This window comes from Pelodiscus sinensis, chromosome 2 (assembly GCF_049634645.1).
Source record: "Pelodiscus sinensis isolate JC-2024 chromosome 2, ASM4963464v1, whole genome shotgun sequence".
NCBI lineage: Eukaryota > Metazoa > Chordata > Testudines > Trionychidae > Pelodiscus > Pelodiscus sinensis.
Genome location: NC_134712.1, coordinates 115,130,970 through 115,153,377, shown reverse-complemented (window position 1 = coordinate 115,153,377; position 22,408 = coordinate 115,130,970). Strand labels below are relative to the sequence as shown.

Genomic DNA, 22,408 nt, shown 5'->3' with positions numbered 1-22,408 from the left:
GTTGGAATAGAAGCCTACATAACACAATGCCTCAAATATCAGGGCTGAACCTATAAAATTGGGGCATCTAGTCACCCTATAATTTCCTCAGGGTCTCAAAGTAATTTTGGATCTCATCCTGTGTACCCGAGAAGCTTGTTTTGTCACTCTTCCTACTTAATGCGCATGTGAGGCTGTTGAGCTAGTAAGACAGTTCCACATATTTACCAAACATGCCAACACAAGAACAGCCATATTGGGTCATACTAATGGTCCATCTAGGCCAGTGTTCCGTCTTGACAGTGGCCAATGCCAGGTACCCTAATGGGAATGAACAGAACAGGTAATCGTGGAATGATCCATCCCCCTGTTGTCCACTCTAAGCTTCTGACAAACAGGCTAGGCCAGGGATAACCCAGAGCATGGTTTTGCATTCCGGACCATCTTGCTAATAGCCATTGACAAATATATTCTACATGAACTTATCTAGTTCTTTTTTGACCCACGTTATAATTTTGGCCTTCGCAACATCCCCTGGCATCAAGTTCCACTGAGTGACAAACAACTGAATTAGTACTTCCTTTTGTTTTAAATCTGCTGCCTATTAATTTCATGTTCTTGTGCTATGTGAAGGAGTAGGCAGGAATGGAAATTATTGTTCATTTGTATCAGTTCTAATCCAGCTCCTGGAGGCTGGATAAGGGTTAGGTGTCAGAGTTGACCTGACAAGACTTGAGATAACATTGGCAATTTGAGGAACGCAGCCAGAAAGTGGTCAATTTTATAACTGTATATGGGGCTAAACACAAACCATTGAGATACTATGTAGGTGCAGGACAGTGTATCATACAGACAGCACACATGACACCTGTACTTCACAAGTGTGCCAACGACAAGATTCTCGGTGGAGAGCAAGGTGTTAAATTCTATAAAGCCATTAAGTGATTTATTACATAAAGGCTCACCTAATGTGAAACTAGTGCAACTGAGAGTAGCAGAGATGGCTGTGGCAACTACCCTTGGAAGGACATGCTGGCAGAGGGTTCTTCCTTCAACTTCCTACTCTGAACACAGTGACAAAGGCTGAATTAAGCCATTTCGACTTCAGGTACGTAACTGACGTAGCTGAAGTTGCGTATCTTAATTCAACTTTTGCCCTGCAGTGTAGACATGGCCAGAGTGCACATCTATAAAAAGGGAAATAAGGACAACCCAGGAAACTACAGACCAGTCAGCTTAACTTCTGTACCTAGAAAGATAATGGAGCAAATAATTAAGGAATCCATTTATAAACATCTAGAAGTTAATAAGGTGATAAACAGTCAGGATGGATTTGTAAAGAGCAATGATGTCAAACCAACCTGATCACTTTCTTTGACAGGGTAACAGGTCTTGTAGACAAGGAGGAAGTGATAGATGTGATATACCTACACTTTAGTAAGACATTTGAGACAGGCTTGCATGACCTTCTTGTTAATAAACTAGGGAAATACAACACTGTTGGGGGGAAAAAAAACAACACATCCTGGGATGTATTAGCAGGAGTGTTGTAAGCAAGATATGAGAAATAATTCTTCTGCTCTACTCTGCACTGATTAGGCTGCAACTGGAGTATTGTGTTCAGTTCAGGACACCACATTTCAGGAAAGATGTAGACAAACTGGAGAAGGCCCTGAGAAGAGCAACAAAAGTGATTAAAGGTCTAGAAAACATGACCTATAAGGGAAGATTAAAATAATTAATTTAGTTTGGAAAAGAGAAGACTGAGAAGGGACATGACAACAGCCTTCATGTACCTAAAAGGGTGTTGCAAGGAGAAAGGAGAAAATTTATTCTCCTTAACCTCTGATGATACTACAAGAAACAATGGGCTTAAACTGCAGTGAAGGAGGGTTAGGTTGCACATGAGGAAAATCTACCTAGTTGTCAGGGTGGTTAAGCACTGGAATAAATTGCCTGGGAAACTGCAGAACCTCCATCATTGGAGGTTTTGATGAGCAATTTGGACACACTTTTCAGGGATGGTCTAGATCAGGGGTAGGGAATCTAAGGCCCAGGGGCCAGATGCAGTCCCTAGCTTGCCTGGATCCAGCCCCTGGGGCTCAGAGCTCCTCCCCTCCCAGCATTGGGAAGCCTGCACTGGCACTCCATACCCCAATACCCCTGGCCCAACTGATTTTTCTATGGGTCAGCAGCCCCCAACCCAAAAAAGGTTCCCTACTCCTGATCTAGATGGTGCTTGATCCTGCCGAGAGTGCAAAGGACTCTGGACTGGATGACCTCTCTAGGTTCCTTCCAGTTCTATGAATGTGCAGCTGCAGTCAAAAAACTAATAGAATATGGGGAACCCCTGTGAGGCGGGGGGGGGACAAAATATCATTATGCCACTACATAAACCCCCTGGTACACCTAAACCTTGAATACTAGTTGCAGCTCTGATCAGCCCACCTTAAGATAGATATTTATTCGAATTAGAAAATGTACAGAGAAAGGCAACAAAAATTATTAGGTATATGGACCAACTTGTGTGTGCAAATTTAAAATACTGGGACTGTTCAGCTTAAAATTATCTTTGGATAAGGTGGGATAAAAGAGAGCTCTATAAAATCTTGAAGAGTAAGGAGGGAGTGAATAAGGAAGTGTTAATTATGCTTTCAAGCAACAACAACAACGAGTCGCCCAGTGAAATTATTAGGCAATAGGTTTAAAACAAATGGAAGAAAATGCTTCTCCACATAGTCAGCCCATAGAACTCATTGCCAGAAGATGCTGTGAAGGCCAGAAGTATAACTAGGTTAAAAAAAGAGTTAGACTAGTTAACAGAAAATACATACATCAATGTCTATTTGTTAAGATGATCAGGGATGCAACCCAATGCTCCGGGTGTCCCTAAACCACTGACTGCCAAAATCTTGGACTGGATGTCAAAGGATGGATCACACAATTGCCCAGACTGTGGCTGTGGTGTAACAAACAGACTGTCAGCATCAAAGTTGCCAAGCCAAGGCTGTTTATCACATTAACAACTCATACTACACGTGCTGGCTGGGAGATCCAGACAGGGAGCTGCTGCTGCAAAGCATTTCAAGGCACACAGGATTACAACCGCTCACTGGTCCACCCCAGAAATGTGACAAACTTCTATGGAAGCAAGTGGGAAAACAGCACCTCTCATGACCATTTGGCACATTGCAGATTGAGCCCTTCTGCAGCCGTATATAAGAGATACAGTGGCCTGTTCTTGGGTGGCCATTACTTAAGCTCCTTATTCATTGTCATAAGCATAGTTCTAGAAGTACCTTGGATTACAGTAATATTTAAATAGTGTCATTTTTTAGTAGAGTACTTGGTGTGAATAAGATCTGCACTAGAGAGACTGAAAAGTCAGCTCTTTCCACGTAAACACCCCCCACCCCAGTTCCCAGAAGCAAGACACAGGAGATAGCCCAGGTTGAGTTCCCTTTTTGCAAGGTGGGAAGGGGACAACATAATGACAGCCAAACCAAATAAGACAAGGGAAAACTAAATAAAATTCTGCTACGAAAATAATGCACTATTACACAGGAAAACTGAAAACACGAGCCCAAAGAAAATTAATAGCCACAGGTTCAGGAAACAGTGCTGCAGCATGAGTGAACATCTGGATCCACTGGTGACTAGCCATGAAGCAGTATTTAATAATTGGCCTGCTTTAAGCTAAAGAAGTTACTTGAAATCAACCTCTCAACTAGTCATTGATAGGATAAGCAGCAACGGGCTTAAATTGAAGAAGGGAGATTTAGGTAGGAAGTTTCTCCTAATGTTCAAACTGTCAGGGTGGTTAAATACTGGAATAAATTGCCTAGCGAAGCTGTGTAATGTTCATCATTGGAAATATATAAAAGCAAGTTAGACGGACACCTGTCAGGGATGATCGTGCTTGGCCCTGCCATGAGGGCAGGGGACAGGACTTGATGACTTCTCGAGGTCCCTTCCAGTTCTAATATTCTATGATTCTACTATTGTTTTCTAAAAGAAATGTAATAGTCTAAGCTAGCACTCCTGTGATCTGTGCCATTATTTATTTCAATGCATTAACATCTCAGTAGTTGTCTACCCTCTGCTCTGGGTTCCCATTACACAAATTAGCATTCATGATACAAATCATCACACAATATAATGCAATCAATTACAGTGGAGCATTCTAACAAATATACTTCTAAAAATTAACAACATATAGTAAAACCTTCAGGTTCACTCAATTCTTCCACCAAAACTGTGGGTTAAAGATGGGCTTTGCAGAGCATCCAGGTTAACAGATCCAGGTTTTAAAGACAAGACAGCAAATTCCAAACTCCCTTCGCAGCTCCCGAAATTCTACACCTCCCTCTTTTTATTGGCACAATGGTCTCAGTAGCTATACACCATCTAAATCCCTGGCATGATTTGCTACTGTCCATGGAACTAAACATCCACAATATGCTCACAAACATTCCAGCTTCAACTTATTTCATGTACTTACCACCGGGGGAAAAGTCACCATCTCAAAAAGATTTCATTTCACTGTAGAACATAAGAACGGCCGTACTGGGTCAGACCAAAGGTCCTTCTAGCCCAGTATCCTGTCTGCCGACAGTGGCCAGCACCGGGTGGACCAAAGACAATGATCAAGCGATTTGTCTCCTGCCATCTCTCTCCAGCCCCTGACAAACAGAGGCCAAGGACACCATTTTATCCCCTGGCTAATAGCCTTTTAGGGACCTAACCTCCATGAAATTATCTAGCTTCTCTTTAAACTCTGTTATAGTCCTAGCCTTCACAGCCTCCTCTGGCAAGGAGTTCCACAGGTTGACTACACGCTGCATGAAGAAGAACTTTCTTTTATTAGTTTTAAACCTACTACCCATTAATTTCATTTGGTGTCCTCTAGTTCTTCTATTTAGGGAACTAATAAATAACTTTTCTTTATCCACCCTCTCCAGACCACTCATAATTTTATAGACCTCTATCATATCCCCCTTCATTCTCCTCTTTTCTAAACTGAAAAGTCCCAGTCGCTTTAACCTCTCCTCATATGGGACCTGTTCCAAACCCCTAATCATTTTAGTTGCCCTTTTCTAAACCCTTTCCAAGGCCAAAATATCTTTTTTGAGGTGAGGTGAGGAGACCACATCTGTACACAGTATTCAAGATGTGGGCGTACCATAGTTTTATACAGGGGCAGTAAGATATTCTGGGTCTTATTTTCTATCCCTTTCTTAATAATACCTAACATCCTATTTGCCTTTTTGATCGCCACTGCACACTGCGTGGAAGTTTTCAGAGAACTGTCCACGATAACTCCAAGATCTCTTTCCTGATTTGTCGTAGCCAAATTAGCCCCCATCATACTGTACGTATAGTTGGGGTTATTTTTCCCAATGTGCATTACTTTACACTTATCCACATTAAATTTCATTTGCCATTTTGTTGCCCAATCACTCAGTTTGGTGAGATCTTCTTGGAGTCCCTCACAGTCTGCTTCTGTCTTGACTATCCTAAACAGTTTTGTATCATCTGCAAACTTTACCACCTCACTGCTTACCCCTTTCTCCAGATCATTTATGAATAAGTTGAAAAGGATTGGTCCCCGGACTGACCCTTGGGGGACACCACTAGGGGACACCACTAGTTACCCCTCTCCAATCTGAAAATTTACCATTTATTCCTACCCTTTGTTTCCTGTCTATTAACCAGTTCTCAGTCCAAGAAAGGACCTTCCCTCTTATCCCATGGCCATGTAATTTACACAAGAGCCTTTGGTGAGGGACCTTGTCAAAGGCTTTCTGAAAAGCCAAGTATACTATATCTACTGGATCCCCCTTATCTGCATGTTTGTTAACCCCTTCAAAGAACTCTAACAGATTAGTAAAACAGGATTTCCCTTTACAGAAACCATGATGACTTTTGTCCAACAAATTATGTTCTTCTACATGCTTCACAATTTTATTCTTTACTATTGTTTCGACTATTTGCCCGGTACTGAAGTTAGACTTACCGGTCTGTAATTGCCAGGATCACCTCTAGATCCCTTTTAAAATATTGGTGTCACGTTGGCTACCTTCCAGTCATTAGGTACAGAAGCCGATTTAAAGGATAGGTTACAAACCACAGATAACAGCTCAGCAATTTCCCATTTGAGTTCTTTTAGAACCCTTGGATGAATGCCATCCGGTCCCGGAGATTTGTTAACATTAAGTTTTTCTATTTGTTCCAAAACCTCCTCTAATGACACTCCAATCCAGGACAGTTCCTCAGATTCCTCACCCACAAAGGACGGTGCAGATTCGGGAATCTCCCCAACGTCCTCAGCCGTGAAGACTGAAGCAAAGAAATCATTGAGTTACTCCGCAATGGCTTTATCGTCCTTGATTGCTCCTTTTATAGCTCAATCATCTAGGGGACCCACAGGTTTTTTAGCAGGCTTCCTGCTTCTAATGTACTTAAAAAACATTTTGTTATTTCTTTGAGAGTTTTTGGCTAGCTCTTCCTCAAAATCTTTTTTTGCTTTTCTTATTACATTTTTACACTTGATTTGACAGTGTTTATGTTCCTTTCTATTTATCTCACTAGGATTGGACTTCCACTTCTTAAAAGATATCTTTTTGTCCCTCACTGTTTCTTTTACATGGCGGTTAAGCCACGGTGACACTTTTTTAGGTCTCTTGCTATGTTTTTTAATTTGGGGTATACATTTAAGTTGGGCCTCTATTATGGTGTCTTTAAAAAGTTTCCATGCAGCTTTCAGGGATTTGGCTCTAGTCACTGTGCCTTTTAATTTCTGTTTAACTAACCTCCTCATTTTTGTGTAATTCCCCTTTTTGAAATTAAATGCCAGGGTGCTGGACTGCTGAGGTGTTCTTCCCACCACAGGAATGTTGAATGTTATTATATTATGGTCACTATTCCCAAGCGGTCCTGTAACGGTTATTTCCTGGACCTGATCCTGCACTCCACTCAGGACTAAATCGAGAATTGCCTCTCCCCTTGTGGGTTTCTGTACCAGCTGCTCCAAGAAGCAGACATTTAAGCCATTGAGAAATTTTATCTCCGCTTCTCTTCCTGAGGTGACATGTATCCAGTCAATATGGGGGTAATTAAAATCCCCCCATTATTATAGAGTTCTCTATTTTGGTAGCCTCTCTAAGCTCCCTCAGCATTTCAATGTCAGTATCACTGTCCTGGTCAGGTGGTCGGTAATATATCCCTACTGCTAATTTCTTATTATTGGAGCATGGAATTACTATCCATAGCGATTCTATGGAACATGTTGATTCACTTAATATTTTTATTTCATTTGATTCTACATTATCTTTCACATACAGTGCCACTCCGCCACCCACCTGGCCTGCTCTATCCTTTCTATATATTTTATATCCCGATATGATTGTGTCCCACAGATTTTCCTCATTCCACCAGGTTTCAGTGATGCCTATTATGTCAATCTCCTCATTTAATACGAGGTACTCTAGTTCACCCATCTTATTAGTCAGACTCCTAGCATTTGTGTACAAGCACTTTAAAAATTTGCCACTGCTTATTTGCCACTACAGTTTTCCTTAATGTAATGGTGACCATAAGCATGTCATGGTTTCCCCATTTGTAAAGTGTGTGTGTGTGTGTGTGTGTGTGTGTGTGTGTGTGTGTGTGTGTGTATATATATATATATAAAGTGAAGCTGGCAGACCAGGTGCTAGCTCATGCTAAGGGCCTAAAGCATCATTTGAACATTTACAAAGGCATATCCTGTGTTTAAGGTAAATATTTAAGGGTTTGCTCTGTAATTGTAAAAGTGTTTGCTCAAACTGTAAGTCTTCCTTACCTCCCAGGAGAAAAGCACTACCAAATACGAGTTTGCCACAGGACGTGTTATCTCCTGCCCATTGAAAGATGGCCCCCATAAAAGACACCAGAGAAATTATTGTGGAACATCAGAAGACAAAGACTTGGTTGACTGTTTCTCCCACACCCGTGAAGAGGAGATGTGCACAAGGACTCATTCCATCAGCTTGAATTCTGGAGGAAGGGAATAAAACTCCCCAACAAAAACAAAATAGATTTCTGTGCTGGTTAGGAGGGCTAGATTTCTATGCCTAGGCATGAGAACCTCTAGATTGGGTTAGTCCTATAGGACATATAGAGCTTGCATATTACAACAGCCTCTATTACCCAGGATGGTTTGTGTGTGTTTGTATTAGGGATGTGGAAGTGTAACCATGTGCACGGTTAACCAACCAGCCCGGGCTGCATGGTTCCATACAGCCCCAACTCCACTCCGCGCTACCACCTCTGTATCAGAGGCAGCTGCACAGAGGGACAGGTAAAGCCCATATGTGCAGGGAGCTGGCTTAAAGAGGCTTGAGCAGCCTACCCCCATGTATAACTACTGAAATTTGCAGCAGTTACATTTCAACATCCCTAGGGTATAACCTGCTATAATCTTGTAAACAACTCATTTCTTTTCCTTAGTTTACTGTTTCTCAAACTGAGGTCCATGAATGGCTACCTGGGAGTCCGCGGGCTTTACTGATCAATTCCTCCCTCCCAGTGCCTCCTGGGCCCAAAACTGAGCACTAAGGCAAGTGCCCTGGTTCCATATGGCTCCCAGAAATGGGAACCAAGTGTCTGTGGTCTCTAAGTGCAAGGACAACCGAGGCTCCGAAGGATGATCCTGCCCAAGTGCTGGCTCCGCAGCGCCCACTGGCAGGGAAGCATGACCAATGGGAGCTGCTGGGGATACACCTGTGGGTGCAAGGGCAGCGAGTGCAGCCTTCCTGGATGCCTATGCATTCATTTAGAGGCTTCAGGAACCTAGCAGCTGTTTCTTGAAAGCTGCAGTATGTACTGTCAGGGCCCAGTGGCACCTCTAATTTTTACATTTGTGTGTGGAATACATTTTGTTATGTGCATCAAGACAAGTGCATTGTGCACCACCAGTAGAAACACGTGGGGCAACTGTGGATGCTCTGCTAATTAGCTGGGTGGCGTTTAAATCTCTCCTGGGTGAATGCTCAAGTGCTCAGCTTAAAGGGAACACTGATCTAGGTTGGGGGGGCCCACAGCTTGACTCCAAGTGGGGAAGGGATTGTGGGTGTCCGGCCCCCTGGCTGGGCTCAGGGTGGGGGCAGAGGCAAAGAAACAGGAATTGGATTGTCCCGGGGGGGGGGGGGGTTTCTTCAACTTTCTATTCCTGGAGGAAGTTGTGTGTGTGTCTGTATTGTTATAGACACAATTGCTGACAAATATTTTGAAATAAATTACCAAATTATTGGAACTGTTGTGATTATATTGTGTTATTTTGACAAAAATTGCAGAAATTTAAAATAATGTGCAGAATTTTGAAAAAATTTTGTCAGAGAATTTTTAGATGCAGAATTCTTCTGGGAGTAAAGTGAAATGAGTATGTGGCCTGTCCTTTTGACTGGGAGTAACTTAAATATTGTTGCGCTTTTTGGTGTAAGGGACCATCCATCACAAAGGCAACCTTGCCTGGACAAGATGGCGAGGACTGCCCAAGGGAACTGTCTGTGATTCCATGCTGAGGCTGTTATAATACCTAAGGAATTCACACTTGATATCTGGTGGATGAAAGCTAATTCTAGACCTCACAAGCAATTTGGAGTGTACGCCAATCATAACAGTTTGTTCTGAGATTGGTACTCAGGCTCCTAACCCATTCCAGACAGACTGACACTGGCATAGCCCTGGCAGGATCATATGCCACAGATCAACACAAGCCCCAGACACTGCAAGACCAATAAGGAAGAGAGAGTCTACCAAAGTCACAAGACCAACAAAGAAGTTCAACATAAAGCAGACCAAAAACTCATGTATTGACTGGAAATTGAGGACAGGGCAGAGATGAGGCAGGTGGAAGCTCACAGACTGAAGCTCAGAATACTGGACTGGCAAAAGCAGCTTCCCCAGCAGGTAAGTACATCCTCCACAACACAAGGGTCTAGGAGAAAGTTTGCCCAATTTATAAATAAATTGACTGTATGGATGAAGAGTATCAGTCCACATCTAGGTGACTATAAAGGATACACCGTATCACAGAGGATACGAAGGTGCCCAACTTCCTAACGATTATCATTATGGATTTTTTTTGTCTCGAACTTATTCAGCGCAGGACATATATGAACAGTAAGCACCCTCATTTACACTTGCATCTGATATCTAGGCAATACAATTGAATAGTGTGAGAAACAAACAAGTCCAAGTTCTCAGAGTAGCATTTAACAACTGTACTAATATATAAATAAATCTAGAGGAGAAGATAAATTTAAGTACCATGTTGAAGTCCATGATTTATGCCCTGAATCAGGACATTAACCCAGGTCTGTGATTTAATGTGGCCATTGAGAGCCTTGTGGTTGAATTATGTTGTTAGCTGCTTCTTTGTAATAATTTAAACAATATTAAATAAACTGTGTGGTACTTTATTACTGTTTCCAGCCCCTCATGACTGACAGCACTTTCAAAAGCAGCTCCTCCCTTCCTCTCTCCCTCCCCCCCTGCAACTCAGTCAAGAGTTCAGTGCTTTGTTCATGCCTGGAACAGCTTTGCCTTTCTTCAAAAATATCAGAAAGAAAAGGAATGATGCAGGGCTCCAGAAAACCACCAAAAAACACATTCTGCTGCAGATCAAGCAACTAGCTAACTCAACACAACAACCAACAAAGACCCAAGAAGAGGCAGAAATGGGTACCCTGAAAAGCTGTGCTGAAAGTGACAAACCTCAACCCTGCAAGTCCCAGGCATAACACGAGGCAAGAGGCTACAATCTATTGAAAGATAATGCAAAGGAAAAGAGTTGCTAGCTAATTAATTAAAGTGACCCATTTTATTAATGGACAACTGTTTGCTAAAGAGGAACAAATGAAGGTGACATTCTAAACTCACATACAAAATATGTAAAGAACAAAACAAGAAGAGTTCAAAATACGCTTTTTATCAAAAACCACAAGTAGTTGTGCAGCTAAGATATAAGTAAATGTACCAAAGCTCACTTTTCTTCCTGTATTACTTGTGAGCAACACAGATTCAGAATAGGGGATTTTCTGGCCAACTATCTTTTTGATTTACACTTTTTTGGCTCGATGTGTGCTGTTTCAATATAACCCCTGGCTGCCACACAGCTGAGAGTGTATTAGTCCAAGATACATTCCCTAAAACTCTATTTAGATAGATCGGAACACTATGTAACAAGAGCAAGTTTATTTAGTGGGGGGGGAAGAGGGAGATCTCAGCATCCAACTTTCAGAATAAGTCAGCGCAGCCCTATTTAACAAAGGAAGTTGGGACACCTATATGGGAATTAGCTGTTATGGCCCAAACCTTCTCCCAGTTAAGCCAATGACAAAACTCCCATGGATTCACCTGAGATAAAGATTGAGATAGGATGAAATAATGCTTTGTTTTTCCCATTCCTTTGTAATAAACCAAAACTCAAGAGGTATCTCAATTCTTAAAAAACTCCAGAATTGTAATTATATGGTATTACAGCTTAATGGGAAATATTTGCCAAGCAAACACACACCAACAAAACAAATTATACTTTAAAAACACCCTCTGAAGTCTATTAAAAGTTTTTTTTTATTAAACAAGAGAGCAAGGACCACAGCTGTTTGTTTATCCATTAAAATCAATTTGCCCTACGTGCTAAATTGTTCCAAAGAACACATTTTTTTAAATGTTGTGATAGCCCACAGTGATAAAGGAATAATGCTCTCCGCTCTATCGCTCTATTATCAACTTCACAATAAGTTTCAAAAGATTCTCAGAATTTCAATATGGTCGGTCAGTCTCTCTCTCCTCTCCTCTCCCCTCCTCTCCCCCATACAAAATGTATTTCAAGATTGCTATAGCTCTGCTTTAGGTAGAAGAGTTTTGTCTAGAACATTGGCTCTCAACCTTTCTAGACCACTGTATCCCTTTCAGGTGTTTGATTGGTTCTGCATACTGCTCAAGTTTAACCTGAGTTAAACTGGTTATATAATCAGACATAAAAACAAACCCCAAAAGTATTACAGCACACATTACTGAAATTTGCTTATTTTCTCATTTTTACCATACAATTATGAAATAAATTAATTGGAATATAACTATTGTACTTGCATTTCAGTGTATAATACTTAGAGCAGTATAAACAAGTTATCTGCATTAAAATTTTCGTATGTACTGACTTTGCTAGGTACTTTTTACAAAGTCTGTTGTAAAATTAAGCAAATATCTAAATGAGCTTAGGTGCCCCCTAGAATACCTGTGTACCCCCAAAGGTTTCATACTTCCCTGAATGCAAACCACTGCTCCAGAGCAGTGGTTTGCAACCTTTTTTATTTGTGGACCCCTAAAAATTGCAAATGGAAGTGTGAACCCTTTTGGGAACCAGAGCCACCAACTCCAAAGCGGACCTCTGTGGGTTCACAAACCACAGACTAAAAAACATTGCCCCATAAAACATATACATAGCTCAGTCCTCGGTCAGAGCAGAAGCAAATCTGGCCCAAACACAACCTCAGATCTGCAGTTTTATATCACATCACACTAGACAGTGTGTGTGAGGGAAGACATTTTTGAACCATTATGCTTGTGAATTTTTCTGGGGTTTATTTGCTTGTCCTGTATCTGGTTGCTTTTTTCATATATCACTTTGAGATACATGCTGAAAAACTTAAATGATTTCCAATAACTGACATGAGCAAGAGCAACCATGCTTGATGAGTGCATGTCTAGTTGAGGAAAGTAATGCAGCACAGTTAATCCAAACAGAGTTCCCATGTGAGAACTATTTTTTGCTCAGCTTTGGGGGTTTGAGATTAAGGGAACTGCTATCATGATGTAACATTTTTGTTTTATATCTCATAAGCTACAGTTGTTTACTAGTATCAATGAGAATTGTACAGAGATGGCACAAAAGAGTTTTGCACCACTAATATATTAAAAATATATCACGTGAAAAGGCAAAGTGATCCTGTACATTTGCTAATTAGAATATATGGAAATACTTCCACATCAGAATTCATTGTAGTTTTAACTATAAGTCATATTTATATTTTACAGGATGACTATGTAATACAGAGCAAGAAGTATGCAATTTTCCTTTTGACTAGGATGATTTCTATACCTAAAATGCAAGTCTTCTTTTATTCCTTCATTAAATACATAGCTAGAAATAAATTTATCACAGTGCATACCAGTTGTGTGACTTTCAAATCTACATTACTCATTGCCACCCTCAACAACTTTTGCAGAAAAGTAGCTTGTTGTGTAATCTAAAACTGATCTACTTAGTATGCTGCATTGGTACAGAGGCAGTCATAACTTGAGATTCTCTGTTTAAAAGTGTTGTAAGAACATAAGAACAGCCATAGTGGGTCAGACCAAAGGTCCATCTAGCCCAGTATCCGGTCTGCTGACAATGGCCACTGCCAGGTTTCCCAGAGAGGGTGGACCGAAGACAATGATCAAGCAAATTGTCTCCAGCCATTCACCTCCAGCCTTTGACAAACAGAGACCAAGGGCACCATTCCTTATCCCCTGGCTAATAACCTTTTATGGACCTAACCTCCATGGCTGTGTCTAGACTGACCGCTTTTCCGGAAAAACTTGCCAGCTGTCTACACTGGCCGCTTGAATTTCCGCAAAAGCATTGACGATCTCATGTAAGATTGTCAGTGCTTTTGCGGAAATACTATGCTGCTCCCGTTCAGGCAAAAGTCTTTTTCCGAAAAACTTTTGCGCAAAAGGGCCAGTGTAGACAGCAGAGATTTGTTTTCCACAAAAAAGCCCCGATCGCGAAAATGGCGATTGGGGCTTTTCTGCGGAAAAGCACGTCTAGATTAGCCATGGACGCTTTTCCGCAAAAAGTGCTTTTGCAGAAAACCATCCTGCCAATTTAGACGCGCTTTTCCGAAAATGCTTTTAATGGAAAACTTTTCCGTTAAAAGCATTTCCGGAAAATCATGCCAGTGTTGACGTAGCCTATGAGTTTATCTAGCTCTTCTTTAAACTGTTATAGTCCTAGCCTTCACAGCCTCCTCTGGCAAGGAGTTCCACGGATTGACTGTGCGCTGTGTGAAAAAGAACATTCTTTTATTAGTTTTAAACCTGCTACCCATTAATTTCATTTGGTGTCCTCCAGTTCTTGTATTATGGGAACAAATAAATAACTTTTCTTTATTCACCCTCTCCACACCACTCATGATTTTATGTACCTCTATCATATCCCTCCTCAGTCTCCTCTTTTCTAAACTGCAAAGTCCCAGTCTCTTTATCCGCTCCTCATATGGGACCCGTTCCAAACCCCTAATCATTTTAGTTGCTCTTTTCTGAACCTTTTCTAATGCCAAAATATCTTTTTTGAGGTGAGGAGACCACATCTGTACACAGTATTTCAGATGTGGGCGTACTATAGTTTTATATAGGGGCAGTAAGATATTCCTCATCCTATTTTCTATCCCTTTGTAAATAATTCCTAGCATCCTAATTGCTTTTCTGACAGCCGCTGCACACTGCGTGGACGTTTTCAGGGAACTACAGTAACCCCAAGATGTCTTTCCTGATTAGTTGTAGCTAAATTAGCCCGTCATATTGTATGTATAGTTAGGGTTATTTTTTCCAATGTGCATTACTTTACACTTATCCACATGAAATTTCATTTGCCATTTTGTTGCCCAACCACTCAGTTTGGTGAGATCTTTTTGAAGTTCTTCACAGTCTGCTTTGGTCTTGATTACTTTGAACAGGTTAGTATCGTCCGTGAACTTTGCCACCTCACTGCTTACCCCTTTCTCTAGATCATTTATGAATAAGTTGAATAGGATTGGTCCTAGGACTGACTCTTGGGGAACACCACTAGTTACACCTCCCCATTCTGAAGATTTACCATTTATTCCTACCCTTTGTTTCCTGTCTTTTAACCAGTTCTCAATCCATGAAACAATCTTCCGTCTTATCTCATGACAACTTAATTTACATAAGAGCCTTTGGTGAGAGACCTTGTCAAAGGCTTTCAGGAAATCTAAGTATACTGTATCTACTGGATCCCCCTTATCTGCATGTTTGTTAACCCCTTCAAAGAACTCTAATAGATTAGTAAGACATAATTTCCCTTCACAGAAACCATGTTGACTTTTGCCCAACAAATTATGTTCTTCTATGTGTCTGACAATTTTATTCTTTACTGTTGTTTCAACGAGTTTTCCCAGTACTGATGTTAGACTTACTGGTCGTAATTGCTAGGATCGCCTGTAGACCCCTTTTTAAATATTGGCGTTATGTTAGCAGTCTTCCAGTCCTCGGGTACAGAAGCTGATTTAAAGGATAGGTTACAAGCCACAGTTAATAGTTCTGCAATGTCATGTTTGAATTCTTTCAGAACCCTTGGGTGAATGCCATCCGGTCCCGGTGATTTGTTACTGTTACGTTTTTCAATTTGTTCCAAAACCTCCTCTAATGACACTTCAATCCGGGACAGTTCCTCAGATTCATCATCCACAAAGGACAGTGCATGTTTGGGAATCTCCCTAACATCCTCAGCCGTGAAGACTGAAGCAAAGAAATCATTTAGTCTCTCCGCAATGGCTTTATCGTCCCTTGATTGCTCCTTTTGTATCTCGATCGTTCAGGGGCCCCACTGTTTTTTTAGCAAGCTTCCTGCTTCTAATGTACTTAAACATTTTGCTATTACTTTTTGAGTTTTTGGCTAGCTGTTCCTCAAAATCTTTTTTGGCTTTTCTTATTACATTTTTACACTTGATTTGACGGTGTTTATGTTCCTTTCTATTAACCTCACTGGGACTGGACTTCCACTTTTTAAAATATGCCTTTGTATCTCTCATTGCTTCTTTTACATGGTTTAGCCAAGCCACGGTGGCTCTTTTTTAGATCTCTTACTTTGTTTTTTAATTTGGGGTATTCATTTAAGTTGGGCATCTATTATGGTGTCTTTGAAAAGTTTCCATGCAGCTTGCAGGGATTTTACTCTAGTCACTGTACCTTTTAATTTCTGTTTAACTAACCTCCTCATTTTTGCATAATTCCCCTTTTTAAATTAAATGACAGAGTGTTGGATTGCTGAGGTGTTCTTCCCACCACAGGAATGTTAAATGTTATTTATATTATGCTCACTATTCCTAAGCGGTCCTGTAATAGTTACCTCCTGGACCAGCTCCTGTGCTCCACTCAGTACTAAATCGAGAATTTTCTTTCTACTGTTTGGTGACAACCACAAACTAATTCTGGAAAGATTTTATGTCTTTTCATTAGCCCACTGGACGCATAATGCTTGAGAGATTAGTGCTAGCGGTGAAAACTGTGTAGATTAGTATAGTAAATCAGCAGCGTGTAGACCCTGTGTCCTATTTCTTGACCCTTGTGACTTTGTAACTTAAAATGTATTCAAATACAAACCTGAGATAAAAATATGTATTGAAGTAGGCAGGGATGAGGAAGAAAGGAAAAAGGGTTCAGGTTTTCAAGACATTAATTCAAAGAGTACATCAGGACAGGAAGCATGGGATTTATTCAAGGGTTGGTAGCTAATGGGTTATTGATTGCTTTTGCTTCTGGATGTGTGGGTTCAAATGCTTCATGACAGATCTAATGGCGCCAACCTATTTTTCCATGAACTGTGTCCAGTGTATGCATATTCAAAACGGTCATCAAAATTAGCAATACTGCCCACTGAGTATAGGAGGGGCCCGGAATTACTTGAACAAGGGAGGTTATGAGTTAAGGATTCAGGTTCAATGACACAGCTGGGTGTAACTTTCAACCAATACCTGCCAGTAATACACCTCCTTCGTGCCAGTCCCATTATATGATGAATTAGAAAAACAAACAAAGAATCTGGCAATCAGGAAGTAGATAAGGGTTCAGAAGCATGTGACCCACACACAGGCTACTTGCTACCTGGCCTTTCCCTCTTGAATATCTGAGCATAAGTTTAAGGGAGGCGACCGTCCTCCTCCGGAGGAAAGGATTCCTTGGTCAAACCCACTTTGCATATTTTATCCCCCAGCTTGTGCAGCCCCTCAGCTCAACCTACGCAGTTGGTGAGGTGGGCTTACAGTACTGAGGGTGGAAGAGCAAGTGCTGGAACTAGGGGTGGCCAGGCACCGGGTGGCTTGAAGTGGCTGCCATCATATACAGGGTTTTACAGCTCATAGCACTCAGCACCCTCACTGCCCAGGGCCCGGCTTGGAAAGGGGCAGATGAGCAATGGAAGGGGGTGGCCCAGTCTCAAACCATATTTCTTACTTTGAGAGCTGAAGCAACAAGCCCGGAGGTGCCGGGTCTATGAATTGCCAAGCCGAGAGCTGCGGGGCTGCTCAGCCGGGGCACAACATCAACGACTGCAAATAAGCCAGAGGCCCCAGGAAGTAGCCACCAGAAATGCAGAGGGGAGAAGGGAGCAGGCGGTGCCCGGGGGCAGACACCCCCTCCCCTTACCTTGCTCACGACGTTGTGGGCGAGCCCGGCTCTGATCCGGTACTGCCACTCGTGGCAGTGGCACTGGCTGACGTTGTCCCCCGGCGGCGGGGTGGGCAGCGCCGGGGGCCCCAGCATCCCGCCGCTGTGGCTGTGGTTAGCGAAGCCCCGGGTCAAGGGGCTAGTCCCGTTCCCCTGCCCGTCCGCCTCCCGGCACCAGAAGTCCGGCTGGTCCAGCAGGAAGGAGTCCGAGAACTGGCTGAAGCCGATGAAAAGGGCCGGGATCCAAGTGAGCAGCACCAGGGTCCGCTGGTACCCGCCGCCCAGCCCCCCGAGGAAAGGCAGCACCGAGCCATCGTAGTCCAGCAGCAGGGGGCTGCAGGAGCCGGCGGCTGCCGGCGGCGGCAAGGGCTGGATCTCCGCGGCCGGTGGGGGAGCCGCCGCCGCCGAGCCCGCCTCCCCGGCCGGCAGGGACCCGTTCTCCTCCGGCAGCTGCCGGCCTCCGCCAGCCGCGTCGCGTCGCCGGTCTATCGCCATGCGGGAGCCTCACATAGAGCGGCGGGGGGCGGCACGGCGCGGGGGAGGCGCCCCACAGCTAGCGCGGCCCCGCGGGGCAGGGCGCTCCCGGACCCCCTGCGCCAAGCCGCGCGCGGCCCACACCCCCCCCGCAGCCGCGGCGCGCTGCGAAAAGCCGCCCCCGCTGCGCCTCCCCTGCCCCCGCAGCCGCTACAGGTCCCGCGGGCAGCACCGGGGCAGCGGCTCGGCCGGGCAGAGCTCCCGGCACCGCCTGGCTGGCTCCTGCCCGCCCCTCGCCCCGCGCATCTGGCTCCGCGCCACGGGGGCGACTCGCCCAGCCCCGGGCCCGCCGGCCTGCGGGAGAAGCCCCGGGAACAGCTCGCTCCTGTGCCTGGCGGCGCCTCTCCCGCGCCTGCAGCTCCCGCCGCACGTACCCAAGGAAGGGGGCGGGCAGCGCGCCCGGCTCAGCAGCCCCGACCTGCAAACCCGCCCCGGCCCAGGTAACAGCGGCAGCACCTGCGCTCGCCGCCGCGCTCTCAGCAGCAGCCGGGCGCCCCCTGCAGGGAGCCGGCGGACCCAGCCCTTCCCCCACCCCGGGCGCCGCCGGCAGCCGAGCGAGCTCAAGCCCTGCTCGGCAGAGGGGGCGGGGAGAGCCTGCGCGCTCCCTGGGCACCCGGCCTGATCCCGTGAGCTCGTCCGCCTCCTGCAGCGGCTCCGGCCAAGGGGGCCAGTCTCCCGCGGCCGCTAGGAAAGTGGAGGGTTTAAGAGCCTGCGCTAAACTGCAGCAGGGTTTGGCTCAGGCAGGAGGCGGTGGATATGGTGTCAGCCAACAGCAGCAGCAGCAGGGTGGCTGGGGAGGCTGCAGGGTGGGGGGGAGGGAGCTGGGGATTGAGGTTCAGCGACCGAAAGATCGATGACTCTCCCCCCGACCGCTTTGGTTCCTCTCCAGTTATCCCCAGCTTAAAGAAATCGGAGTGGGTCTTCGTGCTAGACTGCCTTCTCCAGACCTTTCACTTGAGCGGACCCGAGAGAGTATTCGGTTTGCCTAGGATTAAGATATCAGGCTGATCTCTTAAAGCAAATTAAATGTACATAAGCCAGTGGTTTGTTTGCTGCGATTTGATAAAAGAGATGCCTTTATCCCCTATGAATTGAATATGACGTTTGTTATTGTAAGGCTACAAAAGGGTAGAGTTAAAATGAATGCAGTCTAATAACACTCCATTCAACCTGTCAGGCTAGTCACACTACTGCAGCAAAGGTAGTGCTGTAGTTTACATCATGTATATCATCCGGGAAGATCACCAGCACCCTTTATAAATTATAACTTCTTTCACCCACCACTGGAATGCAGCCAGCTCTGGGGTAGGATGGAAATGCACTGCAAAGGTGTTGGATAACAGTTGTTACATTTGGCATATGTCCTTGTAAATGAGTTCTGTGAACATATTTACACCACAACACTTTTCAGCAAAATATGCAAAGCCCTTCACAATTAACTCATTTATTAGTGATAAGAGCAAGATGGGCTTGACCATGAAAAACAGTTAACAAGGTTATTCTTTGTTCCTTTCTAATTAAAAGAGGGGCAGTAGCTGTTACACAATCTTGATCTAGAGTAGTGTGGGTTATTTCTAGGTTAATTTACTCTCTTATGTCTATTCAGTAACATAAGAGTCCAGCAGCCTCCTGGTTCAGAAAAACTATGGGTACGTCTAGACTGGTAAGATTTTGCACAAAAGCAGCCGCTTTTGCGCAGAAACTTGCCAGCTGTCTACACTGGCCGCTTGAATTTGCGCAAGAGCACTGACTTTGTAATGTACAAAATCAGTGCTTCTTGCGCAAATACTTTCACATTCCCGCTTGGGAAAAAGCCCTCTTGCGCAAGAATACTGTTTTGCACAAAAAAGCCCCGATGGCTAAAATGGCGATCGGGGCTTTCTCGTGCAAAATCGCGTCTAGACTGGCCATGGATGCTTTTGCGCAAAAGCACTTTTTGCGCAAAAGCACTTTTTGCGCAAAAGCATCTGTGCCAATCTAGATGCGCTTTTGCGGAAATACTTTTAACGGAAAAACTTTTCCGTTCAAAGTATTTCTGCAAAATAATGCCAGTCTAGACGCAGCCTATGAGAAGCCAAATTACAAAACCACCCTGTGAGTGAAGAAGGGAGATTAGATAACCAGGAATAACTGATGGGGAGGACCACAGGGGTCAAAGGGAAGATCAGAGGCTGAACCACAACTTCCTGTCTCTGAAACCTAGACAGACAGAAAATACTTGGTACTTAGAAAATGTATGTGCGCAATTTCAAAGAGAGGGTCTGGCGAAAAATTACAAAATAATAATTCTCCATGTTAACATAAGATGATAAAAACTGAACTCTGCCATGCCTCATTGTAATTATTTAAATGGAATTATTAATGTTTATTAAGTATTTTTGTATTGTGTATACAAATGTTCACAGTTATGCAGAACTATGTGATTTATTTTTCACAAAAATAAGAGAATCAGACAATGGAGGAGGTCAGGTAATTGTTCCATGATAGTAGATGTTGATATTCAAAATGTTAAAACTGTACAACCATTAAACACAAATTGCCAGCATCACAATCTATATATGTTAAGTAAGTATCCTTAAATCTAACAAATTCTCAAGCAACCTTTTTCCTTCTTTGCCCATCTGTAAATTTCCATTGTCAATGGAAATATATTTTTATGTTTGGGAGTGTATGCTGAAACTGACATTCACCAACATTTATCAATAGAATCTAATAGCTAAAATATCTATAAATATAATTTGCTTTTCGCAATAAATGCTGATTTATTTTCTTTTGCATTTCTCTAGGCTACGAGAAAGGTTAATGAATTTTTTGTTTACAGTCAGTTTCACCCTTGCTCTGATGCAAGGGTCTGCCATGATGAATTAAAAATTATTATTTAATGCAAGAGATATTTATCCCCAAGATGCCTTTGAGAACTGCAGAAATTTCAAATTCATGGAAATAATAAAAATAGTGATTCTGCTAAAAATGATGCATGAGCCTGAGTTCAGTATATAAAGTTACTTCACTTGTAAAAGTGAAAGATTGGGACTATTGCTAGTACATTTACTGGCCAGTGATATCAATGAGAAATAGTTGCCTCAATACCTTTCAGAGTCTAGACTTCTGTGGCAGAAATACAGATAGAATCCACTTCTCCTAGGCATCCTTGACCCTGAGACCACTCTTTTTCTTCCTGCAATTACGGTTGCTAGATGGTTTCAGAAAAAATACCGAACAAGAAAAAAAAACACGCCAGGAAAAAGTTTAAGAAAAAACCCCCACCATGTGGTGAGACTTTTTGACCCTAATAAGCTGCTGGCGGCTGCCCGCCATCTTGCCTCCTTGCGCCAGGCCAGACAACTGCCCGGTAAGCACTAGGGTTGCCAGGTTGCCTCCGTATTGAGCCGGACAGCCCGGGATTTTCACCTCCTGGCCCGGAAAAAAAATCAGAAAGTACCGGACATTTTAGGTATTCAATAGTCTCTGAATTTTTTTTGCCGGACAGGAGGCGAAAAGAACGGACTGTTCGGTTCAATACCAGACACCTGGCAACCCTACCTGCAATTCCCTGCCTCATTCGTTACCCATCTCCCAAGCAGCAGAGCATGAGGAACCTCAGCAGGCCATTCTTGACTCCTCTATCATGCCATTCACCACTGGGGAGGCTAGTTGGTGATTCATCCTGGGTATTGTGAGTAGCGTTGCCTGATAATTTCAACAGCAATACTGGACACACTTGACATTACATCACAATCTATATTACATCTTATTTAGAAAATACCAGACATTTATATTGTCTCAATTTGTTTCCTGAACAGCAAGTTCAAATACTGGACTGTCCGGTTCAAAACCGGACACCTGGCAACCTGAGTTGTGAGCCTGGGCAAGAACCTAATGTAGTTCAAGGACTTCCCCAACACATGCCCCTTTTGCAGTGAGAGGGAAAACCTACATTGCATGCATCAGGTTGCAGCCCCTTTTCCAGCTTCTCCTGAAACTCTTACAGAGGTTCTGGCTGCATTTTCCCTCACATCTCCTGATTTATGCATAGCCCAGTCGTGGCCCCACAATGCCACAGAACCGCCTCCTGACACTGGTCAAGATGGCCATCCTTCACACCAGGAGGGGGAAATTCAATGGGAGGTGCTGCATCACTATGTGGCCTATTTTTGTTCCATTGTCCAATCATGTGTCTCAGTGGAGTTCCTCTTATCTTTGTCCACTAAATTCTTCAGGTCTCCAAGAGGGGCAGAGAAAGGGGGCAACTGCACCAGTGCCCAGCAATTCAAAAGGGAGCGGGGCTTCCCACCGCTGCTACTGCAGTGATGGCAGCAGTGGACAGAGCCCCAGGTCCTTTCAATTGCCACTGGAATGCTGCACAGGACACTCTGGGTGACTCAAAGGGCTGGCAGGGGAA

At 43.7% G+C, this 22,408-nt stretch overlaps 1 protein-coding gene across 2 annotated transcripts in view; it reads right to left on the bottom strand.

Annotated features, from left to right (window-relative positions):
* Positions 1 to 18,725, bottom strand: part of SLC22A23 (solute carrier family 22 member 23) — a 178,536-nt gene extending 159,811 nt beyond the window's left edge. Inside the window, exon 1 of one of the 2 annotated variants that reach the window (XM_075921326.1) lies at positions 17,452 to 18,725. In XM_075921326.1, the coding sequence (XP_075777441.1) occupies positions 17,452 to 17,967 (516 nt within the window). In that variant the 5' untranslated portion in view covers positions 17,968 to 18,725. The remainder of the gene's footprint in view (positions 1 to 17,451) is intronic. The other variant, XM_075921327.1, reaches the window with a different exon arrangement.
* Between the last annotated feature and the right edge of the window lie 3,683 nt (positions 18,726 to 22,408).